The 24,728-nt window shown below is 40.1% G+C and overlaps 1 protein-coding gene across 1 annotated transcript; it reads right to left on the bottom strand.

Annotated features, from left to right (window-relative positions):
* Nucleotides 1-823: 823 nt before the first annotated feature.
* Nucleotides 824-4,446, bottom strand: RUS6 (root UVB sensitive protein (Protein of unknown function, DUF647)). The gene is made up of 13 exons (XM_079020264.1): nt 3,935-4,446; nt 3,518-3,616; nt 3,305-3,418; nt 3,146-3,217; nt 2,944-3,054; nt 2,674-2,793; nt 2,492-2,593; nt 2,309-2,381; nt 2,136-2,219; nt 1,972-2,036; nt 1,795-1,896; nt 1,106-1,291; nt 824-1,012 (listed from the first exon to the last, which is right to left on the bottom strand). Exons 1-13 carry the CDS (start codon nt 4,271-4,273, stop codon nt 947-949), a joined length of 1,533 nt encoding a protein of 510 aa, XP_078876390.1. The 5' UTR covers nt 4,274-4,446; the 3' UTR covers nt 824-946.
* Nucleotides 4,447-24,728: the final 20,282 nt, after the last annotated feature.

Raw genomic sequence — 24,728 nt, forward strand, 5'->3', positions numbered from 1 at the left:
ATATAGCCACGTCTTATGAAATTGTAAACAGTACACACTTGTAACCACAACACCATTTGTATCATACATTGTATCATTGTAACTATATATATATTATATACGGGCTACTGATCACCAGCTGTAATGCATTCTACAATCTACATTATATAGTACATATACAATGTCCAAGGACACAGTACACCCTCAATCTTTTCCTTTGGTTTCGTCATTTATCTTTTTCCGTATATTTGTTTTAATCATATAAAAATAGATTCCATTAATAAAGTCTTTGATTTTTGGCATGAAAATTAAATCAACTCACTTGTGCAACTGACATGATGTACATGCATGTGCTTGTACTTTGGTTCAAAGCTGTTAAAATTCCAATCGTATGATCTAATCTAGGTAAATTAATCATGATCATATATAAGTCGTTATTTGGTAAAATCGAAATAGGAACATTATTATTTATTTATTTATTTAGAAATCTAATATTTTGGCTTTGACTAACTAAATACATGGAATATGAACCATAGAAAACCTCTTTTGAATTGTCTAGTTTTAAATGATGTATTGAGATTTAAGAATGTATTTTTCATGTTTTAACTGATTAACAAAAATGTATTTTTTTTTTCATGTTTTAAAATGCTTTTTGTTGAATATTACGATCGCAATCTTTATAAAACGAAAAACAATCTTATACATGATCCCTATCTTGAGAATTTTGGTTTGTTTAAAGAGAAACATCACCTTTCACACCAATACAAACTGGTTATATGAATCCTATATGGGAACTATAGATTTGTCGTTTTTCGGAGGTTAAATGTGGAAATAGTTATACCCATGATTAAAACTTTTTTTTTAATTGCTTGCATATACAAACCGAAGGCGTGAATGATGTAAAAAGGATAAACGGTTTAAAATTTTCCCAACGGAAATCCATAAGATTACTATGTCATGTGAGTCATTATTTAACTTGTTGACATATGCGGGCCCGACCAGGATTGAGAAGGGAATCTGACATCACCCACCCCTATATTATACAAAAAAAAAAAATTAATAAATAGTTTTGATTGTTATTGGTGTAAACTGGGAAAAAAGATTATTAGATTTTGGTTTAACCTACCTGTTCTTTAGCTTTCGTCTTAAAAGGCCCATACAAAGCAGACACCATGCTATAAGATTCTGCCACGTGGCCTTGAAGATCTGAGGGTGTTGGCAAAAGAGTTGAATGATCACCGCTTGTATTTGTATTTTCGTTTATAATTTGGCTGTCTTTTGATGACCGGATTATGTGGAGAAGCACATGAGCCTGAAATACATAAAACATCTCAATGAAATCGGTTTTAGTCTTACAATAAAAATAAAGAGTAAATTACACTTTTGGTCCCTGAGTATAGCTGACTTTTGCAACTTTGGTCCCAATTTGTTTTTTTGTTTTTGCAATTCCGGTCCTTATTCGCAGTTTTGCAACCGGTTTTGTAGTCTCTGTTCCAAGTATAATGACTATGTTTGCCTTTTGGTCCCAAAATATAACTAATTTTACAAATAACAGCCACAAATGCAAGAGAAAACTTTTTAAGAGGACAAATATGAAATAATCATTTATACTTGGGGACAAAAAATGCAATTTACTCTACTATAAATTTTTGCACTTTTGGTCCAAAAACCATAGAACAAGGACCAAAAAAAGATACGAATAAGAGCCAAAAATGCAAGACAATTTTTAAGGGTCAGATATGAAAAATGAACTATACTCAGGGACCAAAAATGTAACTTACGCCACTATAAAACAATATAGATCAAGGTACTTACATGGAAGGCTGCTTTCAAAATATCATCAGATTTTGCTTCATCTTTCAGGACTGCATATATATTCCCTTTGGCAGGATTATACGCCACTACATATCTCTCCTTCTGCAAATATATAAATAAATAAATAAACATACAAGTTCATGTGCTGTTAAAAAAAATAATAAAAAAAATGGGTACCTCAAAAACAGGCTCCACGTCATAAAATGATTTTGCATCTTGAAATGCATCCTTAAATCTTGAGCCTGAAACACAGGAATAAGAAACATTGTACAAGAAAGAAATTAAAAGATTATATGTGAAGTGAAGCACGAAAAATATATTAACAATAAATAAATAAATACCAAGAACAATTGGTCTGTCTTTACACCATGGGAAATTAAATACTGTTTCCATCATGTTTCCTTCTTGCAAATTTGGTACACAGCCTGAATCATAAAATATTATTTACTAAATAATCAAAGAAAATAATAATTTGTCATATAGGGGAAATAAACATTTGAAAATTTACACTGACCTGTTTTGAGAAACGATTCTACTGCCACTGTAAATCTTGCTCGATTCAGTGTATGCAGCACAACAGATTTTACCTGGTCGTATAAAAAAAAGTAAAGCAATTAATTCCATAAAAGTTATCAAATGAAATCATTTTAATGTACTTTAAAAGGGATTAAAAAGGTTAGATGTAGTGTTAGTGTACCTCTCTGTAAGAGCTATAAAGGTATCCACAAGAGAGTAGAGCAAATGTGGTGAACAATGAAGGATTTCTTTTAGCTATAATGATGCTCAATCCCGTTCCCAACTGTTAATCAGAATACATAAATAATTAAATATCTATACCCTAAAAATAAAAAATAAAAAGAATTATTTAATGTGGCATACCAAATCTGCAACATTTCCCACACATTCTCCCTTGGCAGTAACATCACCTATGTTTTCACCCCTTGCAAAGGCCTTGTATATTGGAGTACGTGTTGATGTCGATGTAACAGCAGCAACATTCTACAATCAAATTTAAGATCATGATACACTTTCACAACTTATCTATTATGATATTCATCATCATGCCTGATATAATATATATAATATATAATATATACAAGTATGTATTAGGCACATTAAATGGAGTCAGGAAAGTGGTAAAAGTAAAACCTTTGCAACATTGGCAGCACAGGCAAGAGGAAGAAAGAGGTGAGGTGCAGCTGCAGTAGCTAATTCTACACCGGCACCCAACTCCATCAAAAGGTCACCTGATAATCGAAGCTAAAAGAAGATAAAAAAATAAATAAATAATAATGAGATTTGTAATCTTTTTGGAGTTGTACAAAATTAGGTAAAGATAAATTCACTTCACCTGCTTCAAATCATAATCAAATTTCTTGCCTTGCCGAGAAAATAGCATTTTCCCAATTCGCCCTGAACCATCCTATTAAAAAAAAAAGGATTTTATTATGTAAGAAACAGCAACCCTAAATTGGTTTTCATCAGAAACTAATTATTTCCTTTCTTTTACCTTGATAATCCAGTTGATAGCTACAGCACCAGGCATAGCTTGGCTTTTGGAGACACCAACAGAATGCAGAAGTGCTTGTGTGGTGAAGACGCCCATTGCTCCACCAAAGAAATGCTAAATTATAATTTGACATAATTGACAAATTGATCATCAAGAGACTTATGAGGATTTTTGTATGAAAGTGGTATTCCGTTTAATGATTTAAGGGTGTACCTTTAAAGCTCTCCATGTCATGTAGGGCACATATGAAGGGCTAACACTGTCAGGGAAGCCTTCTGGAACCACATAGGATCTTATAAACGAAATCAACTCCTGCAATTCTTATCTAAATTATTCGCATGAATATGCATATTACTCAGTATCAATGGATACTAAAACTGATACAGCAACAAAAATTCTCGCATATATGAAATGATATGTGTGTAAATTAGTACAGGAAAGATTCATCTCTTTGTTGTTCTGTATACGATGTAGCATAGAATAGTCGAAAATTTTGAGTAAAAAATGAGGAATTCAAGTGATCATGAGTAACAATTAGTTAAGAGACAAAAATACAGGTGCATTGAAGATAAAAAGAAATAGGTATGTGTATCTGTGTACAGAGACTGAAAGAGAGAAGGAAAAACCGACATCTGCAGGGGCTTTACGAGATTGCAAGCTAACGGAACGAATCGAATTGGAACCCTTGTTGAATTTCTTCCCATTAGTATGTGCCAAATACTTAAACCTACGGCCGTCGACCTCCTCATAACAAATTAATCTCAAACTGGCATCAACGAATTGGTCTTCAACGAGGCCGAAGCTCGTGGCCTCTAACGACCTACTCTCCGGAGGCGCAACCACCGACGGCGGAGGTGAAGATGCTAGATTGGCGGAGATTCTGAGAGTTTCGCGGACGAGCAAATGAGCATCTTGAGAAGAGCTGGAGGCGGTGGCGGTGAGGGTTTTAGAGGGGCGTTCGAACTTCATGGTGGGAGGAATCGGAGAATGAGTTGTGTGCTTATGGAAGTGGGAGAAGTGAAGGGGGGCTTTGGAATTGACGATGGAGGAATTGGATGCATCAATTACATTTTACAGGTGGCTGACAATTAGACTTCTTTACCTTCCTACGGAGTTTCAGAGACACACTCAGATACAACCGATTTCGGTTCAAAAAAAAAAAAAAAAAGATACAACCGATTTAAAAGGATCGGTGCACGCCAGTTTTTTCTTTTCCTATTTCTCTTTTGGCCTAAAAGAGTAAAAGCTAGCGATCTATTTTATTATTATTATTATTATTATTATTATTATTATTATTATTAAGGGCGTATTGGACAAAAATAATTGGTAGCTATAGTTTCTATCTGGTAGCATTTTTTTAAACGCTATGTGAAGTAGCATTTGTATTTTGAACGTTTTGTTTAAACTAAACGCTAAAAGTTTATAGTGTTAAACAAAGTTTTATGTTCAAAACGGGGTGTTTTATCAAATTCTAGAAGCTCACCAACGCTCCGTGTCAAACAAACCCTAAGTCCATTTATTTTTTAAATTATTTTTATTAAAATTTGTATTTTTGAAAATTTTCTAGTTTTCAACTTTTAATTTATTGATATGAATTAAGATAACTATAAAAGAAAAATATTCATTGTCATGTATTTATAGCGAGGAGCTAAGACTTTTAAATAGAGATAAAAAAAATATGTTTTTAGAATAAAAGAGGCTTATATTCGATCGTGGATTTTAAGTATAGTAAGCTTTATCAAATGTTGTAAATGTTTTGGGTGCAAATCCATATGACTCACGAGATATTATTGTCTTACATATCTTGTATCACATGCTAGGAATTAGTGAATGTGAAGCCTAGCAACGAGATTTTAAAGAGATTGGACTTTATTTATGGTTATGTATATATAATTATTGTTTTACTATGGTTTTGTATGCAATCTGTTGTACACTAATGGTGTATAGACTTAATCCATACACAAAAGCAGGCTTAATCAAATAATGCAACTTTCCGACCCATATAAGCAAACATCATTCAGGCCAAATTACTCGAACCAGATCTACCTGATCCCCACTCATCTGGAGAACAACCCCAATTAAAATATACCCTCATAATGTTAAAACAATGTCTTGGAAATCAGGAGAAAGGTTTTATTGTATTAAAGGATATTACTCTTATTACCGTAAGGCTATACAATCACCCATACAACATGAGCAACCAAGGGTTTTCCTTGCATATTTAAATACCTCGATCTGCCCCAGCAAGGCAGATAACAATCACTCAGTCTTAGAAACTTTTCACTACAATATAACGCAAGAACAACATTCAATACTAACTTAGGCATCAGAGAGCATTATCGGGGTTCCCTATGGTAATGATCTTATACCTATTTTTTCCATCTATTTTACAGACATAACTTCCTATCATTAGCATTTGGAGAGACCTTACTTTCGTCCAATCAACTAATTGGGAGGCTACGTAGCATCATTGGCGTCTTCCGAAATCAACATGCAAGACAAACAACAAACCATGCTACCCACGTCGGATTCACCTTTCAGCCTGATTAAATTGATCCCATCATTCACACGATAAGCAGTGGTGTCACCAAGTACTACTCAACCCACAACGACACCCTTTAAACAAGTTACACACACTTCTTCACCGCAAAATGTAAAATTAACAAGGGATCAAACAAGCAACCAGGGGTGGAACACAAGCAATAAAAGTTGGGGGCCGAATTCATATATATATATATATATATATATATATATATATATATATATATATATATATATTAAAGCTTAATAGGAATCAATAATATAAATATAGTAATATAAATTATACAATTGAGTAAAATATTACACTTATAAAGTTTCTACTAAAAACTAATTAAATAATAAAATATAAATGATAACATTAACTGAAAATTAGCATCTAGAGAAAAGGTATAACAAAAGAAAAAAAAAAAGATAAAATCAATTGTTTTGGGTTGTAGGATGCATTTTGGGAGACCTTAGTAATTTTACGATATTATAAATCCCATTATAAACAAATGTAATAAACACCAAGACACACTCGTCATGGGAGGTCCTAAAGCCAAAGGTCATAGTGACTATATTCTGACATTGCGTGTTCTGTGTTCATCTAAACATAACAACAGACAAAAGAAAATAAATATAAACAGCACAAGTCTAATCCTCAAAAGCAAAAGGAATACATCCACCAATGAAGAAGAATGCATACATGTTGTTGCAATGACGGTGGGTAGGTGAAGCAACACTACAAGAAATGTGAGATAAGGAAGGGTCGTTGCTCTCCGGCTGCTAGCATCAATTCTCCGGTGGAAGGGGACCTTCTTCCTTGTCTTTCACTTAGTCTTCTTTTAACTTTTTGAAGATATTTTCTTTATTCTTTGATCCGTTTACTTTTGTCAAATTTATGAGTGTAAATATCTTTTTCTAATTTCTAATTTCTACAACTTCTCTCTTCTTACTTTTCTTCCAATTTTATCTCCTTAATTGTAACAAATTATTATTTACTAGTTTATTTTTGTCAAATTTATGAGTGTAAATATCTTTTTCTAATTTCTAATTTCTACAACTTCTCTCTTCCTACTTTTCTTCCAAATATATATCCTTTATTGTAACAGATTATTGTTTACTAGTTTATTTTTGTCAAATTTATGAGTGCAAATATCGTGAAGGGCTGTTATAATGAATACATGATCTTCTCTTGTTATCTTTTTGAAAATCGTGATGTAACATCCAAAAATACGACCCAAACAAAATTTGTTTTAATAATAATAAAAATCATATACTGAACGTCATATCATAAAACCATACGTCAAATATCTCAAATCATAATAAAATGTCATGAAACAACTGTATCAAATCAGACTATGAATCAAAACAAACTCCCAGGACAAAGACTGAAGCTGTGGTGTGTGCGATGTCATCGTCCCGAGCTCTTCACTTTACTTGCGGAAGTACCTGAAACCAAAACTGAAACTGTAAGCACGAAGCTTAGTAAGCTCCCCCAAACTACCACATACCATACAATATGTATGAATCACATATTGGGCCTTGCCCATTGCATCGGACCGAAGTCCGGACGGGACCTTGTCCCCTGCATCGGACCGGTGTCCGGAACTAGCTACATCGGACCGAAGTCTGGAACTGACTGCATCGGACCGAAGTCCGGAACTAACTGATTATAGCATAGCATAAACACATATCAACTTGCATAGCTCATATCATCTAGCATAAACACATATACGTCATACTACATCAGGCCGTAGCCCGGAACACATAACACATGAATCCTGTCTGAGCCACAAAGGCATCAAACACACTATCTGTTGCATCAGATCGAAGTCCGGAAACTACTGCTAGCTAATCAGGCCGGCATTATGGCCGTAGACCCGTTCCTACTGGAAGGAAACTCACCTCATAATCCGGTTGCTGAATGAACTGCTCGGGAAACTGTCTGCTTGTAACAACGTAAAATTCCAATTTAATTTTTCATTTTTAAACCACAAAATGTATATTATATCATAATCTCAAATCAATAGCAACAGTGTTTTCAAAACAAATCCCAAGATCTCTCTAATGTGAACTCCATCGGTATGGGTGTGTACGAGTCAAACCGTCGCCTTCCCACGGTCCTCGTTGGTACCTGAGACATCAAACACAACAACTGTAAGCATAAATGCTTAGTGAGTTCCCCAAAATACCACATACCACAAATACGCCACTCGAGGCTAAACCCGACCCTCCGGTCAAGATGTCTCAGCGGGACCCTCCAGTCCCGCAGCTCGTCGGACCCTCCGGTCCGGTCATAGCTCATTGGGCCCTCTGGCCCGGTCTGAATCGTTGGACCCTCCGGTTCGGTCTATATAATCATACAACATACAAATAACACATAGCATGTAATCTCTAATATAACACATAATCTCATACATCGCACATAAGACCCTCCGGTCAACGCAGAATACCACTCATGGTAACGTATAGTGAGAAGACTCACCTCGCGTAACTCAGTAACTCGGAAAACCTCGAACTCGGTGAATAGGACCTAGCCTCCGCCTAATCATATGAAATATACACTTGTCATCAACATAATTTCCCAAGGCTAGACCAAACTCTCTAAACACTCTTAGGAAGGGTAAAAGACCATTTTACCCCCTGCTTGACTCAAATACACTAAAGTTGACCAAACCCTAAAAGTCAACAAAAGTCAACCCTCTCCGGGTTACGCTGCGCGTACCAACATGTACGCTGGGCGTACCCGGAGCTTCCACAGAATCGGGGTACGCGACACTCTACGCCGCGCGTATTGGGATTATGCCCAGCGTAACACCCAGTTCCCTTATCCCATTCATTCAGACCTTAATCTGTTAAGACTTTCGTCCAAACTCCAAATGCGACTCCTTTTATACGACTTAACCCATAAAGTCGAGACCTTTATGCCTTTGCATGGCTGTATGTGACATCCCCAAAATCTCGGCCAGAAAAGACCGATTTTCATTTATGCTTTTAAATATTTTCAGAGTAAATCCTTTTGATTTGAAAGAGTTGCGGAATTTGTTCCCAAAACAAAACATGATAAAATAATATTTATCAAAGCATTTCATCAAGAGATGCATTTCATTATATAATCAAAACTCGGGATGTCATGTTCCGATACAGACCATAAAGCATAAACGATAAACATTACAAGTCATTCAACAAATATATACATATACAGACTTGTAAACAAAACAACAAGATGATCCATCCATCTTACGCCCTTGTGCCACTTCCTGTAATACAAATAAAACTGAGTGGGTCAGGCTTGGGAGCCTGGTGAGCATATACGGTTTTCAACCCACAATAAATAAGTTATATTTAATTTCACCAACCAATCACTATCCCGATTACCCATTCCCGTTATCCTCACTTTACGTCCCTAAAACAACTATCTCAAGGGACCTAATCTAGGATTTTCATCGGGACGGACATCACTGCGAAGGGGTTTCCTCAACAATAGATATCCTAAAGGCAACCATGAGGGGGATAGAGTACACCGGTGAACACATCGTTCACAACACCTACAGGTTATGAACCTGCTAGCGTTCCACTGGACTGTCTAGAAAGAGTCCGTGGTCGTTATCCATACTCCGCCGAATAACTAGATCAACAACAACAACAACATCGAGGCCTCTCATCTGTTTATTACACACCAACTATCTACCCATTTCTACCCAACATATTAGTAGATAAAATATATATTTTCATACGTAGTTTAAAGAAAACCTGTATAGCATGCTTTAATCAACACATATATCACATAACAGATGAGGCACACACACACATAACACATATCTCATATAGAAATAAGCAGATCTATAAGATAGAAGAGAGTGAATACTCATTCACACATAACACAACCAATTATATACACATAGCACGTATTTTATATATAATACTTCGTATTATTGTATTTGGAAGAAATAACTACACACTCACATGATCAGAAGACGATCCGACAGCACTACGGCTTATAGAAGCAGTATTCCTCAGCAGATCTGGAAGATCTCTTCGAAAATCGAACTTCTCGCGGGCAGAGCTTCGACTCGGGAACCGTGCTTCTCGGGATCTTCGGGGTCTCGGGACTTTCCTCGGGGCTAGAGTATAATACCGGGGCTTCGGGGTAGCTTTGGCACGAAAAACGATGCAAAAGACTAGAGAGAAGAGAAGAAAATGAACAAGAAATGAGGCTGCCTTCGGATCCTTTATATAGAGGCTGGAGCCTCGGAGTACGCGGGGCGTACAGGCGTACGCAGCGCGTACGCGTCCGAAATCGTCATTGCATGCGTCATCCGAAGTGTCGACACTATCGGAGTTACGCGATAGCGTAACCTCGTACGCGGGGCGTACTCCGGATTACACCGGTGACACGGCTTCGGATAATACCTTCGATTTTGAATTAAAAATAAATACAAAATGATTAATAAACTTCGGAAATTCATAACTTCTTCATACGAACTCCGTTTTCGACGTTCTTTATATCCACGGAAAGGTGAGACCATGCTCTACGACTTTCGTTTAGACTCCGTCGGCTAATTTTGACTTTATTTTTATTAATTATTTTTAATAGGCCGCGACAGAAACTTTCGTTATAAATTCATAACTTCTTCGTTTGACGTCCGTTCTCGCCTAACTTTTTATCGCTTCGATACCAACAATGAGATCTTCGATTCTCATTTAGATTGCTTCGGCTAACAACCGCTCGATCTCAATTCGAGTATTTCAGGCTGTATACCGCTAAGCCGGAACTTCGATAAATCATAACTTCCTCATACGAAGTCAGATTTGGGCGTTCTATATATATTCGGAAACCTCGTTTCGACTACTACAACATTAACCAAAGATATTAAGTTTATTTCACACTTAAATTTTGACGCTTATTTTTGTTCTTAATTAATCAGACCACATAATTAAGCAATTAAGCACAAAACACATAATACTCAAATAATACATTCTTATTATTTCAAAACGGGTTACAAAGGTTAACCTAGACTATTATATTGCTAAATATGGCAAGCCCGGAAACACAGGCGTTACACTGTAGAGGTCACTTTGTGCTCAAAACACCATTTCTCTTTCCATAATGGGACTATAACTCATGCATAACACTAGATCCACGACCAAGACTAGATTTTTATGAATCATTAACATCAAACACACTAGAAGAGGCCAGATCCATGCTCATGGAGACTATTTGCACACAAAGTCTCAAACTTTGGACCCAAAAACCCTAAAATGGTCCCAAAAAGCAAAACTTAAGAAGAACAAGGAAAGCTCTGAGCTTTTTACCTCAAAAGAGATCTCCAACCACTGTAGAGCACGGATCTACACTTGTTCTTCCACTTCTAGCACCAACAATGGCTCCTCCTTCCCTTCTTCACCTTGAAAAGTTAGCTCCAAGCTCAAAACATACACACACATGCTAAGGCACGGATCTCAGCTCTCAAGGGACTCACTCAAGGAATGTGGTGGCTAGGGCAAAGGGCCACATGTTCCTTTTATAGTGCACAAGCCAGAAATTAGGGTTTGCATCTGGGCTCACTACGCCCAGCGTACTCGGTCAAGTCCGCGTCCAAATTAAGCGCGTGAGTACGCGCGGCGTACACCCCAGTACGCCCAGCGTACTCACCAATTCAACATACAACTCAAGGGACTAATCTTGCCAACTTCCAAAATAGAAGGGCCATAAATCTTACCTGGGTTTTGGGCTGTTACAATTCTCCCCCACTAGAAGCAGACTTCGACCTCGAAGTCTCATGCTGCGAACAACTCCGGATGCTGCTCCCGCATCTCCGACTCCGGCTCCTAGGTCAGCTCGACCCCTTCTGATGTTGCCACTGGACCTGAACGAGGGGCACTTCCTTGTTCCTCAGAACCTTGATCCTCTGATCCAAAATTCTCGGCATAATTCAAACTTGCGTCCACCTGGATGTCCTCCAACGGTACCACTGCCGACTCATCGGCAATACACTTCCTCAGCTGCGACACATGGAAGGTATCATGAATCTGGTCCAACTCCGCGGGTAGCTCTAGGCGATATGCTACCTTGCCCACCCTCGCGATCACCCTAAACGGCCCAATATACCGGGGCCCCAACTTGCCCCTCTTCCTGAATCGGATCACTCCTTTCCAAGGAGATACCTTCAGGAGTACGAAATCACCGACCTGGAACTCGAGCTCAGATCGTCGCCTATCCGCATAACTCTTCTGACGACTCTGAGCGGTCAACAACCTCTGTCTGACCTGCTGGATCTGCTCTGTCATCTGAAGCACTATCTCCATACTACCCATCACGCGTTGCCCCACCTCACCCCAGCAAATAGGGGTACGACACCTCCTCCCATACAACAGCTCAAAGGGTGGCATAACGATGCTCGAATGATGGCTGTTGTTGTAGGAAAACTCCGCCAAGGGCAAATATGTGTCCCAGCTCCCGCCGAAATCTAACACACATGCTCGGAGCATGTCCTCGAGCGTCTGAATCGTCCGCTCACTTTGCCCGTCAGTCTGTGGGTGGTGTGCGATACTAAAATGCAGCCTCGTACCCAACTCCTCGTGAAATTTCTTCAAGAATCTGGAAGTGAAACGCACATCTCGGTCTGACACGATCGAGATGGGTACTCCATGCCGCGATACCACCTCCCTCACGTATAGCTCTGCCAATCTTTCCGCAGAAGAACTCTCACTAATAGCGAGAAAGTGGGCGCTCTTTGTCAATCGTTCCACTATCACCCAAATCGCGTCGACACCCCTTTCCGTTTTCGGCAATTTGGTGACGAAATACATGGATATCTGCTCCCACTTCCACTCCGGAATCTCAAGTGGCTGCAACTTACCATGCGGTTTCTGGTGCTCGGCCTTAACCCTACGACATGTTAGGCATCTTTCAACGAACCACGCCACATCCCTCTTCATACAGGGCCACCAATACTCCCTCTTCAGATCCAGATACATCTTAGTGGCCCCGGGATGGATCAAAAACTTCGATCTGTGCGCCTCCTCCATTAAGATAGTACGCGTCCCGCCCACAAACGGTACCCAAATCCGACCCTGAAAGGTCATACGCCCTCGGCTATCGGTAACAAACCCTGACACCTGCCCGATAACTTGCTCTCTCTTATGGTTCTCCGGTCTCACTGCCTCGGCCTGGGCCCCTCTGATGGTATCCAATACCGGAGTCATCACCGTCAACCTCATACAAATATCTCGCATCGGGGAACCCTCTGCCCTACGACTCAGGGCATCGGCTACCACATTAGCCTTGCCCGGGTGGTACAGGATCTCGCAATCATAATCCTTTACCACATCCAGCCATCTCCTCTGCCGCATGTTCAGATTGGTCTGATCCATCAAATACTTCAAGCTCTTGTGGTCCGTGTATATCGTACACCGAACCCCATACAGATAGTGACGCCAGATCTTGAGGGAAAACATCACAGCCCCCAACTCCAGATTGTGGGTGGGATATCTTGTCTCATGAGGCTTTAACTACCTCGATGCATATACGATCACATGCCCTCTCTACATCAACACTGCTCCCAACCCCGATATCGATGCATCACAGTACACTACGAAATCCTCCATCCCTTCCGGTAGTGCGAGCACGGGAGCTTCGCACAATCTCTGGCGAAGGGTCTCAAACGAGGTCTGTTGCTCTGGACCCCATGAGAAAGTAACACCCTTCCGGGTCAACTTGGTAAGTAGCACGGCGATCTTGGAGAAATCTCTGATAAATCTCCGATAGTAGCCTGCCAGCCCTAAGAAGCTCCTGATCTCCGTTGGTGACCTCGGCACCTCCCAACTCATCACAGCCTCGATCTTGGCTGGGTCAACCAATATCCCATTCTGGTTAACGAGATGCCCTAAGAACTGGACCTCACGTAACCAAAAATCGCACTTGGAGAATTTGGCGAAAAGCCTCTCCGATCTTAGAACTCCGAGGAGCTCCCTCAAATGTTCCTCATGCTGCTCTCTGGTCCTCGAATACACCAGGATGTCATCAATGAATATAATTACCGAACGATCCAACATCGGCCTACACACCCTGTTCATGAGATCCATGAACGCCGCTGGTGCATTGGTGAGCCCGAATGGCATCACCACGAACTCGTAATGCCCGTAACGAGTCCTAAACGCCGTCTTCTGGATATCCTCATCCCGAACTCTCATCTGGTGATATCCCAACCTCAAGTCTATCTTGGAGAACCAAGACGCCCCCTGCAACTGATCGAATAGATCGTCGATCCTCGGTAACGGATAACGGTTTTTGACCGTCAACTTGTTCAACTCCCGGTAATCAATGCACATCCGGTGTGAACCATCCTTTTTCTTGACAAAAAGGATCGGCGCTCCTCAGGGAGAGCTACTGGGACGGATGAACCCTTTCCCAAACAGCTCTTGCAGTTGTGAGGATAACTCCTGCATCTCTGGCGGTGCTAGCCGATATGGCGCCTTAGCGATAGGCGCAGCCCCGGGAATCAAATCGATACGAAACTCCACCTGCCTCTCGGGAGGCACACCCGGCAACTCCTCGGGGAACACGTCCGGAAACTCACACACTATCGGCACCTCATCCACTGAACTTGGCCTCCCAGCGGCCTCTCGTACATTCGTCACATAGGCTACGAACCCCTTGCAGCCCTGCTGCAAACTCCGCCTCGCTCTAGCAGCCGAATAGAATACCGAACCACCACGAGTCCCCTCGCCATAAACTGTCAGCACTCCCCCACTAGGATCTCGGATCGTCACCAATTGACGCTCGCAATCTATGACAGCCCCGAAACGGCTCAACCAATCCATGCCTACTATAACACAAACATCCCTCATAGCAATCGAAATCAAATCAATCGGAAACTCCACCCTGAAGATCTCCAGCACGCATCCATGTATAACCTCGGTAGCACATACCTCACGCTCATCTACTATGGAAACCCACAGAGGTCGACTCAACGCCTCTCTCGGAATACTAATGTGTCGACTAAAAGTCACAGATATGAAAGACCGACTCGCACCCGAGTCGAACAACACTAATGCAGGTATAGAACTCACAAGAAAAGTACTTACGCATAATATATAGCAATCACAATAGCATAAACTCAACATAAATAGATAAAGATTACATACCCGCCACGACGTCAGGCGCTGTGCGGACCTCCTCCGCAGTCAACTGGAAGGCTCTCCCCCTAGCCTTCGGTGCTTCGGCCTTCGCTGGCCGGGTCTCAGTAGCTTGAACCGCAGGTGCAGATCCCTGCGCTGACCTCTGAAGCTGGGGGCACTCGGCCTTCCGATGGCCGGTCTGGTTGCAATGAAAGCAAATCGAGAACCCCTTAGGACAATCCCTCGCGAAATGTCCTTCCTTCCCACACTTGTAGCATACCCCAGTCTTGCACGGCCCATCATGGCTCTTGCCGCACTTCCCACAAGTGCAGCCCCTCGAACTACCCGTCCTCGAATCAGCGGGCTTTGCCCACTTGGCGGCCGGCTGCGACTGCGTCGGTCGCCGATCACCCCTCTGAGACTCGGTCTCCTCCCTCGCCTGTGTCTCAAGCTCAATCTCCCTCTTCCAGCCATTTTCCTGAAGCTCGGCAAATGTACGGTAAGTCGAGTTCGCCACGAACTCACGGATGTCCCTCCTCAGTATACTCAAATAATGGCTCATGCGAGCCTGCTCAGTGGACACCTGTTCCGGGAAAAACAGCGCCCGCTCATGAAACATCCTCGTAATCACTGTCACCGACTTAGTCCCCTGCTTGAGGGTCAGAAACTCCTGAGCTAAACGTTCCCTCTCCACCTAGGGAACATACTCGTCACAAAACATCGCAGTAAACCTCTCCCAGGTCACTACAGTCAGCTCAGTTGTCGAATAGCTCGCGGTCACAAACTTCCACCAGTCCTTTGCCCCCAAGCGAAGCTGGTTGAGTGCGAACCGCACTCTCAAGTGCTCCGGACACGAGCACGTATAAAAACACCCATCTATGTCTAAGATCCACCTCATAGCGGCGATCGGATCCTGTGTACCATCGAACTCTGGTGGTTTCGTGTTGCTGAACTCTCGGTACAGCAACGAATCACCACCCTGGGGTCTCGCAGCAGCAACAGCTGTTGTGGCTGCAGTAACAGTAGCATCAGTCAAGGCAGCGTAACGCTCGTCAAACGTCTTGATCAGTATGGTCTTAATAGACCCAAACATCTCCGGAATCTCGGCTCTGATGGCAGCAGCCACCTCCTCATGGATGATCCGACGGATCTCCTCATCACTCACCCCACTGCCCCCGACGGTATGGCGTGTCCCGACCATGATCAACCTCTGAAATACGACATAAGAAATATTAGGGACACTCTCGAGTATACTCACACTCGATAACTCAATCATCCTCAACTTCTGGTACCCCAAGGATTCTTACTTGGACTGCGCATCAATCCGGTGTTTTCAATAGTACGGGCCTAATACTATCATCCACATCGAATCAATATACAACCCAAGTCCTCCTCCTAGGATCCCAAGTCGTAAATATTCTACTCTCGCTATGCACTGGCTACCCTCAGTAGACCTCTCATGAGCTCCTCACTGCTACCTACTCACTCTCAAAGTATCCCATAGCAGCAGTAATCTCCTAGGCTAAGGCATCACAAATCATGCCACTCTAGTCCTCATAGGATTACCTAGCCTCTCTAACATGCATAACATAATATCTCATAACTCATAACATATAATGTAAGGGTATTTTGGGGATTCACCGTTCGGGCGCTGGCTGACCGTACACACCATCCACTCTGCTCGTTTCCAAAACTTCTTTTTTTTCTTTATAGAAAATTTGCAATTTTGGTTGTAAAATTTCTCAAATCCTCGGTTTGAGTTCAAATACGCCCGAAGGTGCATCCGAAATCCCTCAAACCAAGGCTCTGATACTAACTTGTAACAACGTAAAATTCCAATTTAAATTTTCATTTTTAAACCACAAAATGTATATTATATCATAATCTCAAATCAATAGCAACAGTGTTTTCAAAACAAATCCCAAGATCTCTCTAATGTGAACTCCATCGGTGTGGGTGTATACGAGTCAAGCCGTCACCTTCCCACGGTCCTCGCTGGTACCTGAGACATCAAACACAACAACTGTAAGCATAAATGCTTAGTGAGTTCCCCAAAATACCACATACCACAAATACGCCACTTGAGGCTAAACCCGACCCTCCGGTCAAGATGTCTCAGCGGGACCCTCCAGTCCCGCAGCTTGTCGGACCCTCCAGTCCCGCAGCTTGTCGGACCCTCCGGTCCGGTCATAGATCATTGGGCCCTCTGGCCCGGTCTGAATCGTTGGACCCTCCGGTCCGGTCTATATAATCATACAGCATACAAATAACACATAGCATGTAATCTCTAATATAACACATAATCTCATACATCGCACATAAGACCCTCCGGTCTACGCAGAATACCACTCAAGGTAACGTATAGTGAGAAGACTCACCTCGCGTAACTCGGTAACTCGGAAAACCTCGAACTCGGTGAATAGGACCTAGCCTCCGCCTAATCATATGAAATATACACTTCATCAACATAATTTCCCAAGGCTAGACCAAACTCTCTAAACACTCTTAGGAAGGGTAAAAGACCATTTTACCCCCCTGCTTGGCTCAAATACACTAGAGTTGACCAAACCCTAAAAGTCAACAAAAGGCAACCCTCTCCGGGTTACGCTGCGTGTACCAACATGTACGCTGGGCGTACCCGGAGCTTCCACAGAATCGGGGTACGCGACACTCTACGCCGCGCGTACTGGGATTACGCCCAATGTAACACCCAGTTCCCTTATCCCATTCATTCAGACCTTAATCTGTTAATACTTTCGTCCAAACTCCAAATCCGACTCCTTTTATACGACTTAACCCATAAAGTCGAGACCTTTATGCCTTTGCATGGCTGTAGAGGTCACTTTGTGCTCAAAACACCATTTCTCTTTCCATAATGGGACTATAACTCATGCATAACACTAGATCCACGACCAAGACTGGATTTTTATGAATCATTAACATCAAACACACTAGAAGAGGCCAGATCCATGCTCATGGAAACTATTTGCACACAAAGTCTCAAACTTTGGACCCAAAAACCCTAAAATGGTCCCAAAAAGCAAAACTTAAGAAGAACAAGGAAAGCTCTGAGCTTTTTACCTCAAAAGAGATCTCCAACCACTGTAGAGCACGGATCTACACATGTTCTTCCACTTCTAGCACCAACAATTGTTCCTCCTTCCCTTCTTCACCTTGAAAAGTTAGCTCTAAGCTCAAAACATACACATATAGGCTAAGGCACAGATCTCAGCTCTCAAGGGACTCACTCAAGGAATATGGTGGCTAGGGCAAAGGGCCACATGTTCCTTTTATAATGCACAAGCCAGAAATTAGGGTTTGTATCTGGGCTCACTACGCCCAGCGTACCCCTGAGTACGCCCAGCGTACTCGGTCAAGTCCGCGTCCAAATCAAGCGCGTGAGTACGCGCGGCGTACACCCCAGTATTCCCAGCGTACTCACCAATTCAACATACAACTCAAGGGACTAATCTTGCCAACTTCCAAAATAGAAGGGCCATAAAGCTTACCTGGGTTTTGGGCTGTTACAATGCTGCTGCTCCGGTATCTCCCCGGCTACAATTTCCATAAGCACACTCAATCAATCACTGATAACTATACTGAGGGTAAAATGACTATTTTACCCCTGGTCAAAGTCAACCTATTGGTCAAAGTCAACATACAGTTGACCTGACTTGTCGAGTTGGGTCACCAACTCGTCGAGTCCTTACTCTCACTTTCTTGCTTCTGCTCGCTACTACTCGTCGAGTTTGGCATAGACTCGACGAGTTCCTCTTCGATACTAACACTCAGTCAATCTGCATCCGACTCACCGAGTTATATGAACAACTCGTCGAGTCTTCCTTCAACACATGAACACTCTGGCTGTGACTCGCCGAGTTGTATGAACAACTCGTCGAGTCTGCTCTTGAGGCATGAAGATTGCCTTGGACTCGCCGAGTCAGGGCATTGACTCGTCGAGTCTCTTCATGAATGAGTCCGATCTCCGACTCACTGAGTCCTCCCGTAAATCACTGATTCCACCCAACATAACACATAAAAGGGGAAGAACTCGGGGACTCGCGACCCGACTCGCCGAGTATGAAGAACAACTCGCCGAGTCGGTTGCATGCAACACTACTCCAACGATTCTGCTCAAATCTAATGCATACAACTTATAGATCTAGGTTCATAAAGCTTAGCTACCACGTAAAGTTTCCAACTTTACGTGTACAAATGCATGAAAATGGGTTTAAAGGCTAAAAAGACACTTAAAGAAATAGATCTAGGGCTTTCAAGCAAAAAGGCTCCATAAAGGTGTTAGATCCACGACTTTGGGACTGAAACATGGCTATACCCGAAGTCCAATCACCCTAATGTGATTTCTCTACCATAAACAAGCTAAGGAATGGATAAAATGGTCTAAATATGATTCAATCAAAGGAGAATCAATCATAGCAACAGAGGGAATCCGGTTTTTACCTCAATAACTCTGTAATAGATGCAAGATCATATAGCTACTTCTTCTCTTCCAAAACTTCAAGATTCACACAATAAATGCTCAAGGAAATGTTAGGGTTTGCTAAATGATGCTCTGAGGGTGAAGGGGACGAGGTTGGGGCTCATAACATGGCTTAAATAGGGTGCAAAACCCAGGGATTTAGGGTTTCATTCAGACTGATGGACTCTCCGAGTCCAGGATATGGACTCGCCGAGTCGCCAACTCAAACGTGCTCGAAATCCCGTCTCTACTCGACGAGTCGGGCTACTGACTCATCGAGTCCCTCTTGAAACTTGAATAAATAATAATATTAAATAACATACCAGAATCGGGGCGTTACACGTGAGGGGCCAACTATAGTGTTTATCTAAAAATCATGAGGGGGAAAACATTATCATAACTATTGGTCTTTGGTATTAGAAGGCAAAAAAATGGGGGGGGGGGGGGCATGGCCCCTCCTGGCCCCTAAAGGGATCCGCCCCTACAAGAAACTACATGTCGAAAAGAGAAAGACGAGGCAAGCTACCTTGGTTATTATGGAATTGGTAAGTAGTTCGACCATAAGAAAGCAGAATGCATCCAAACAATTGTCAAAATCAATCTCCAAACACAATGAACTAGCCATGCAATTCATGTCACCCCTTCTACAACAATATTTAGTCGCAGTAACCATGCTAATGCACCAAAGTGTACCATCTTACTTGCCAATGCCACCACCATTACCACATGCACAATACCAAGCATTATGGCCCCAACCAGCCCCACATCCATATATACCTTCGAGTATTTTTGAAAACCAGGCCATCCCGCAAATCTAATGGACTCAAAAAGTGACAAACAATGAGGCTCCATAAGATAGAAACTAGAATGTCATTCATTTTTGCATTCTCTGATCATCATCTTTAATAAGAAGCATTTGTGAATACCAATTACCAATGAGAAAAAACTTGCTCAAGATCTCAAAGTATGATGGATCTGGCGACTCGAACGGACACATCGAGAACTATAAGTGGATGATGGATGCCTCTTACCTGGATGAGAAGTATTGGTGCATATTTTTCCTGACTACAATCAATAGAAAATATACATGATTTCAAACAATTACACGAAGAATTTATGGGACATTTCGTGCAGTAGAGAAAATATACAACAAACGCCCAAGCAATCCTTGTTTTCCAACAAGGGGAGGATGAGTCGTTACAAGCCTTCTTTTTTATTTAATAAAGCAACACTAAATGCACTGGAACCGGTGGATAACATGTTCATAATTGTATTTGTTGGAAATGGTGTCTAAGGTTATTAATGTTTCGGTAATATTTCTAATAATATCATGGTCCTTTTGGCTTGGCCTCATGTCCCAAATAGCATAAGGAAATGGAGTTTAATAATGTGTTAATTTATTAAGGAATTAATAAATTAATTAGAAACTATTTTGGTGATTGATTAAAATGATTTAATTAAACAAAAGTGGTTGAATATTAATTAATCATAAGGATTAATTAGAATATTCCAGAAGTTTCTAGAGAGATATAGGGGATGGTTTTGATCATCCTTAGATAAGGATAAAATTGGTTTGAATCAGATAAGGATAAACCCTACAGTTTGTATTCATCTGGGATTTTAATAGCTACATATAAATAGACTGTTATGGTAAACCCTAGAGCTAGTTATTCCTCTCTCTAAAATCATATAACCTATGTCTCTCGCTCTCCATAACCAAATTCTCAACCCCTCTCCTAGGGATCTTCAGTTTTAAATAAACCCTAATTTGTGGGTTCTTCTTTTGCTACTCAGTGTGTGGTTCTGATTCCATCAGATGGGCTATCCTTTGGATTCTTCATCTTGTAACAAACTGGCACGTACGAGATCACAAAGAAGTGAATCTAAGGTTAGTAATTCTTTCTAAGGAAAATGACTTAAAATAGCAACAAATAACACAAAACTTGTTCTTTAGATCAATAAAAATTTAATTATATCGTATTAGAAAACCATTTTTTGTTTTAAAATACCAACGATTACAATTTTTATCGATTAAAATGACAACGAACACTGTCACTGCCATTGCCACATCTAACTAAAAGCCTATTGTAATCATTTTTCTCAAACCACAACCGATAACCATTAGTAATGCCATATTGTTTTATGAACTTGCCATTTTAATATATAAAAATCTTTGTACTTGAAGTTGTGGTTTGAGAAAAATGACTATAATAGACTACTAGTTAGACATGGCAAGGGAAATGACGGTATTTGTTGTCATTTTAATAAATAAAAATCATAATCGTTGGAATTTTAAAACCAAAATAAAAAGTTGGTTTGTTTATTGGATACAATTAAAGGGTTAGTAGCCTAAAGAGCAAAATTCGGATTATTAGTTGCCATTTTAAGTCTTTTCCCTTCTTTATATAATGGTTTTCAAAGTATGTTGCTATAATAGTAAAACATAGATTTTAAGTTGCATGTGCACTTAGGTATATAAAGTTTTGATTTTTTTTGCTACTATGTGATATGTACTTGATGCTAATAATCTCCTACAATGGTATTGGAGCATAATTGTTTTAGTTATGATACAAAAATTTGTGAAAAAGGAAAAACGAAAGAAACTAGCTAATCGTTGAGCGCATCGCGCTCACCGGAATTTTAGGTTTGCGGGATTTTTACTGATTTCGAAAATTTAGGGAGAAACCTCAATTTTAAGATATTATTTTAACCGGATAAATCTGAATATTTAAATCTGATAAATAATTTGAAATATTATCTTAAACTTGAATATTTAATTAAATATATTTGAATATCATAAAAACCAGATTAAAATTTGAATATTATCTTGGACTTTATTTAATAAGAAAATTAAATTAGAAAGATAAGAATATAAATTTAAAAGCATAAATTTATTATATGGTATTATTTACTATACGTAAAACATAAATACCACATGTGTCCTCACATATTTAATAAAAGACATTGTCGTTGAATCAAAACTAGGCTGACCTACTCTAATATATGGTTTAAGCAAGTCTCTTTGATTCCTAATGAAGTCGCTTTTTAATATGATTCGCGTTTACCCCCTCACCGCCTTTCATACTTTGAGAGTGGAGTTACCGAAAGGGTTCAAATGGATTTTGTCTTTCAATATTAAAAGTATTAATCAAGTAATAACAATAAAATATTCCTATTTTATATAATTCGAAAAATGTGAGTCTTGTACTTCCCATGGAAACAAATATTTTGGTTATATTCTGACAATGGAACGTGTGTCATTAACTGACACATCATGTAACATCCCAAATTCCATAATAAAATTGTTCATTTTAAAACAAAATAAACACTCATTTTATAAAGTTACATTAAAGTCAACCCATTTTTTCGTAAACCATAATTCAAAATCAAAGTTATAAGGAAAACATTGCAGAATCTCGAATCATAAAATCATTGATGTGTGTGTTTACAATTCTCGCCTTCGCCACCCGATAATTACTTGAAAAACATTTAATCCACAACTATAAGTCAAATCTTAGTGAGTTTCCCCCCAAAATACCTTAAACAATAATACATACACAATGCATGCATACGGGGCCCACAACCGCAAAGAATGGATTCCCCCCCCAGGCCCATAGTCAAAGAGACTAGGTTGCCTGCAGTTCCACACACGAAGATTGAATTGCCCCTGGGCCCACAACACGAAGACTAGATTACCCTCGTGCCCACATTACGGAGACTGGATTTCCTCTGAGCCCACAACTTAAGACTGGATTGATCCTTTGGCCCACATCCTAAGATTGGATTGCTCCCGAGCCCACAACATAAGATTAGATTGCTCCCGAGTTTGTTGGCTTACAACACAAAGTTGTGCAGCCTCAGTCCAACCATAATATGCACAAACCAATAACAAGAGAACACAGTCAATTATAGTAGATCTACCAGTCTAATGGGACACTACAATATAACAGCATCATACACATAAGGACACATACTGCAATACAAAGTATAGTGAGAAAACTTACCTTGTGATGCAGTCCACAACTAACAGCATTCAAAGCCAATGATTGGGTGCTAAACACCTCCTAATAAACCACACAAGGTGAACCAAGTCCAACTTCTTAAAATATAAAATTTCCCAAAAGTCAACCCATACCAAAAGTCAAAAGTCAAAGTCAAAGTTGAGGTCAAAACTTATCATTAGCAAGCTTCTACGTCATGGCCTCCCTGCGGCCAGAAGACCACATCATGGGAACTGGGTCTAAACGACTTAAGAGATTAAGTTGTTTTCCTTTAAATTTAAGAGCTGCAAAGCTCAGATCTGATACTCTCCAATGTCTTGATGGATAAAGTTTCCCACATTATCCATTAAGACATCTCAATAAGACAAAACCTCTAAACCTAAGTTCTTAATGACCTCATGAAGCATGGCTTATCGATTAAGCTCGTAATAACCAAAATCATTCATCCATATTTTCCAGAAGGCTTTCCTACACCTAATGGATCATAAAAATTGATGCTTTATGGACATGCGTGTTCAATGCACGTCTCTTCCATTTTAGGTCAAAAATAGGGGAGAAAGGAACTCAAACTTATTCATGGGACCAAAAACTCCAAGAAACTATAGATCTACAACATATGACCACAAAGGGACCTCAAGGATCCATAAAGTTACCAAATTTATGGAATCCATTCCTTCAAACTTCCACAATCATGAAGAAAATGAAAGATCTTGTATGCTCAAGAGTCATATTAAAATGATATTTCTAATTAACATATGATCTTAAGGGTCACACTAACAACAACTTAATATAATTGATTATTTATTAGAAATTGATTTTAATAAATATTCAATAAACTCTTATAATTAATTAGAAATTATTTATTTCATGGAAATGTTAATTTATAATAGCAAGTAACATTACATGCATAATTTCATATGGTATGAATTAATAAGTCATGTACAACGTTTTGGACGAGATTAATCCTTTGTTCTTTTACCAAAAGGTTAAAATTTATAACTTATAAACAGTTATGAGTTTTAGAAAAAAAATGTTGAATTCTCTTATAAACAAAACCATATATACTCTATTGGATGAAGAGTATGGACTTTTGAATAGTTTAATAAAAAGAAAAAAGCATGGCTTGCATGCATGGGGGACAAGTTTGTGTAAATGTCATAAGGGCTTAATGGTTAATGACCTTTAGACGTTGTTTCTACTTTAACTAGCTTGAAGGATTTCATTTGGTTCGTTCCTTTCGAGAGAAATCTAAATCCTCCACCACCCTCTCTCATTCTCTCTTTCTTTTGAAGACCAA

The sequence above is a fragment of the Lactuca serriola genome, chromosome 9, assembly GCF_051521515.1.
Source record: "Lactuca serriola cultivar US96UC23 chromosome 9, Lser_US96UC23_V15, whole genome shotgun sequence".
Lineage (NCBI taxonomy): Eukaryota > Viridiplantae > Streptophyta > Magnoliopsida > Asterales > Asteraceae > Lactuca > Lactuca serriola.

Bases quoted from the DNA above. Each gene is read 5' to 3' on its own strand.
- RUS6 (XM_079020264.1), bottom strand. From the start codon at position 4,273: ATGAAGTTCGAACGCCCCTCTAAAACCCTCACCGCCACCGCCTCCAGC. The intron at 2,794-2,943 runs GTTTTACTTTTA...ATTTGATTGTAG, and splicing joins GTGCTGCCAATGTTGCAAAG to AATGTTGCTGCTGTTACATC. The intron at 1,897-1,971 runs GTACCCATTTTT...ATATATTTGCAG, and splicing joins ACGTGGAGCCTGTTTTTGAG to AAGGAGAGATATGTAGTGGC.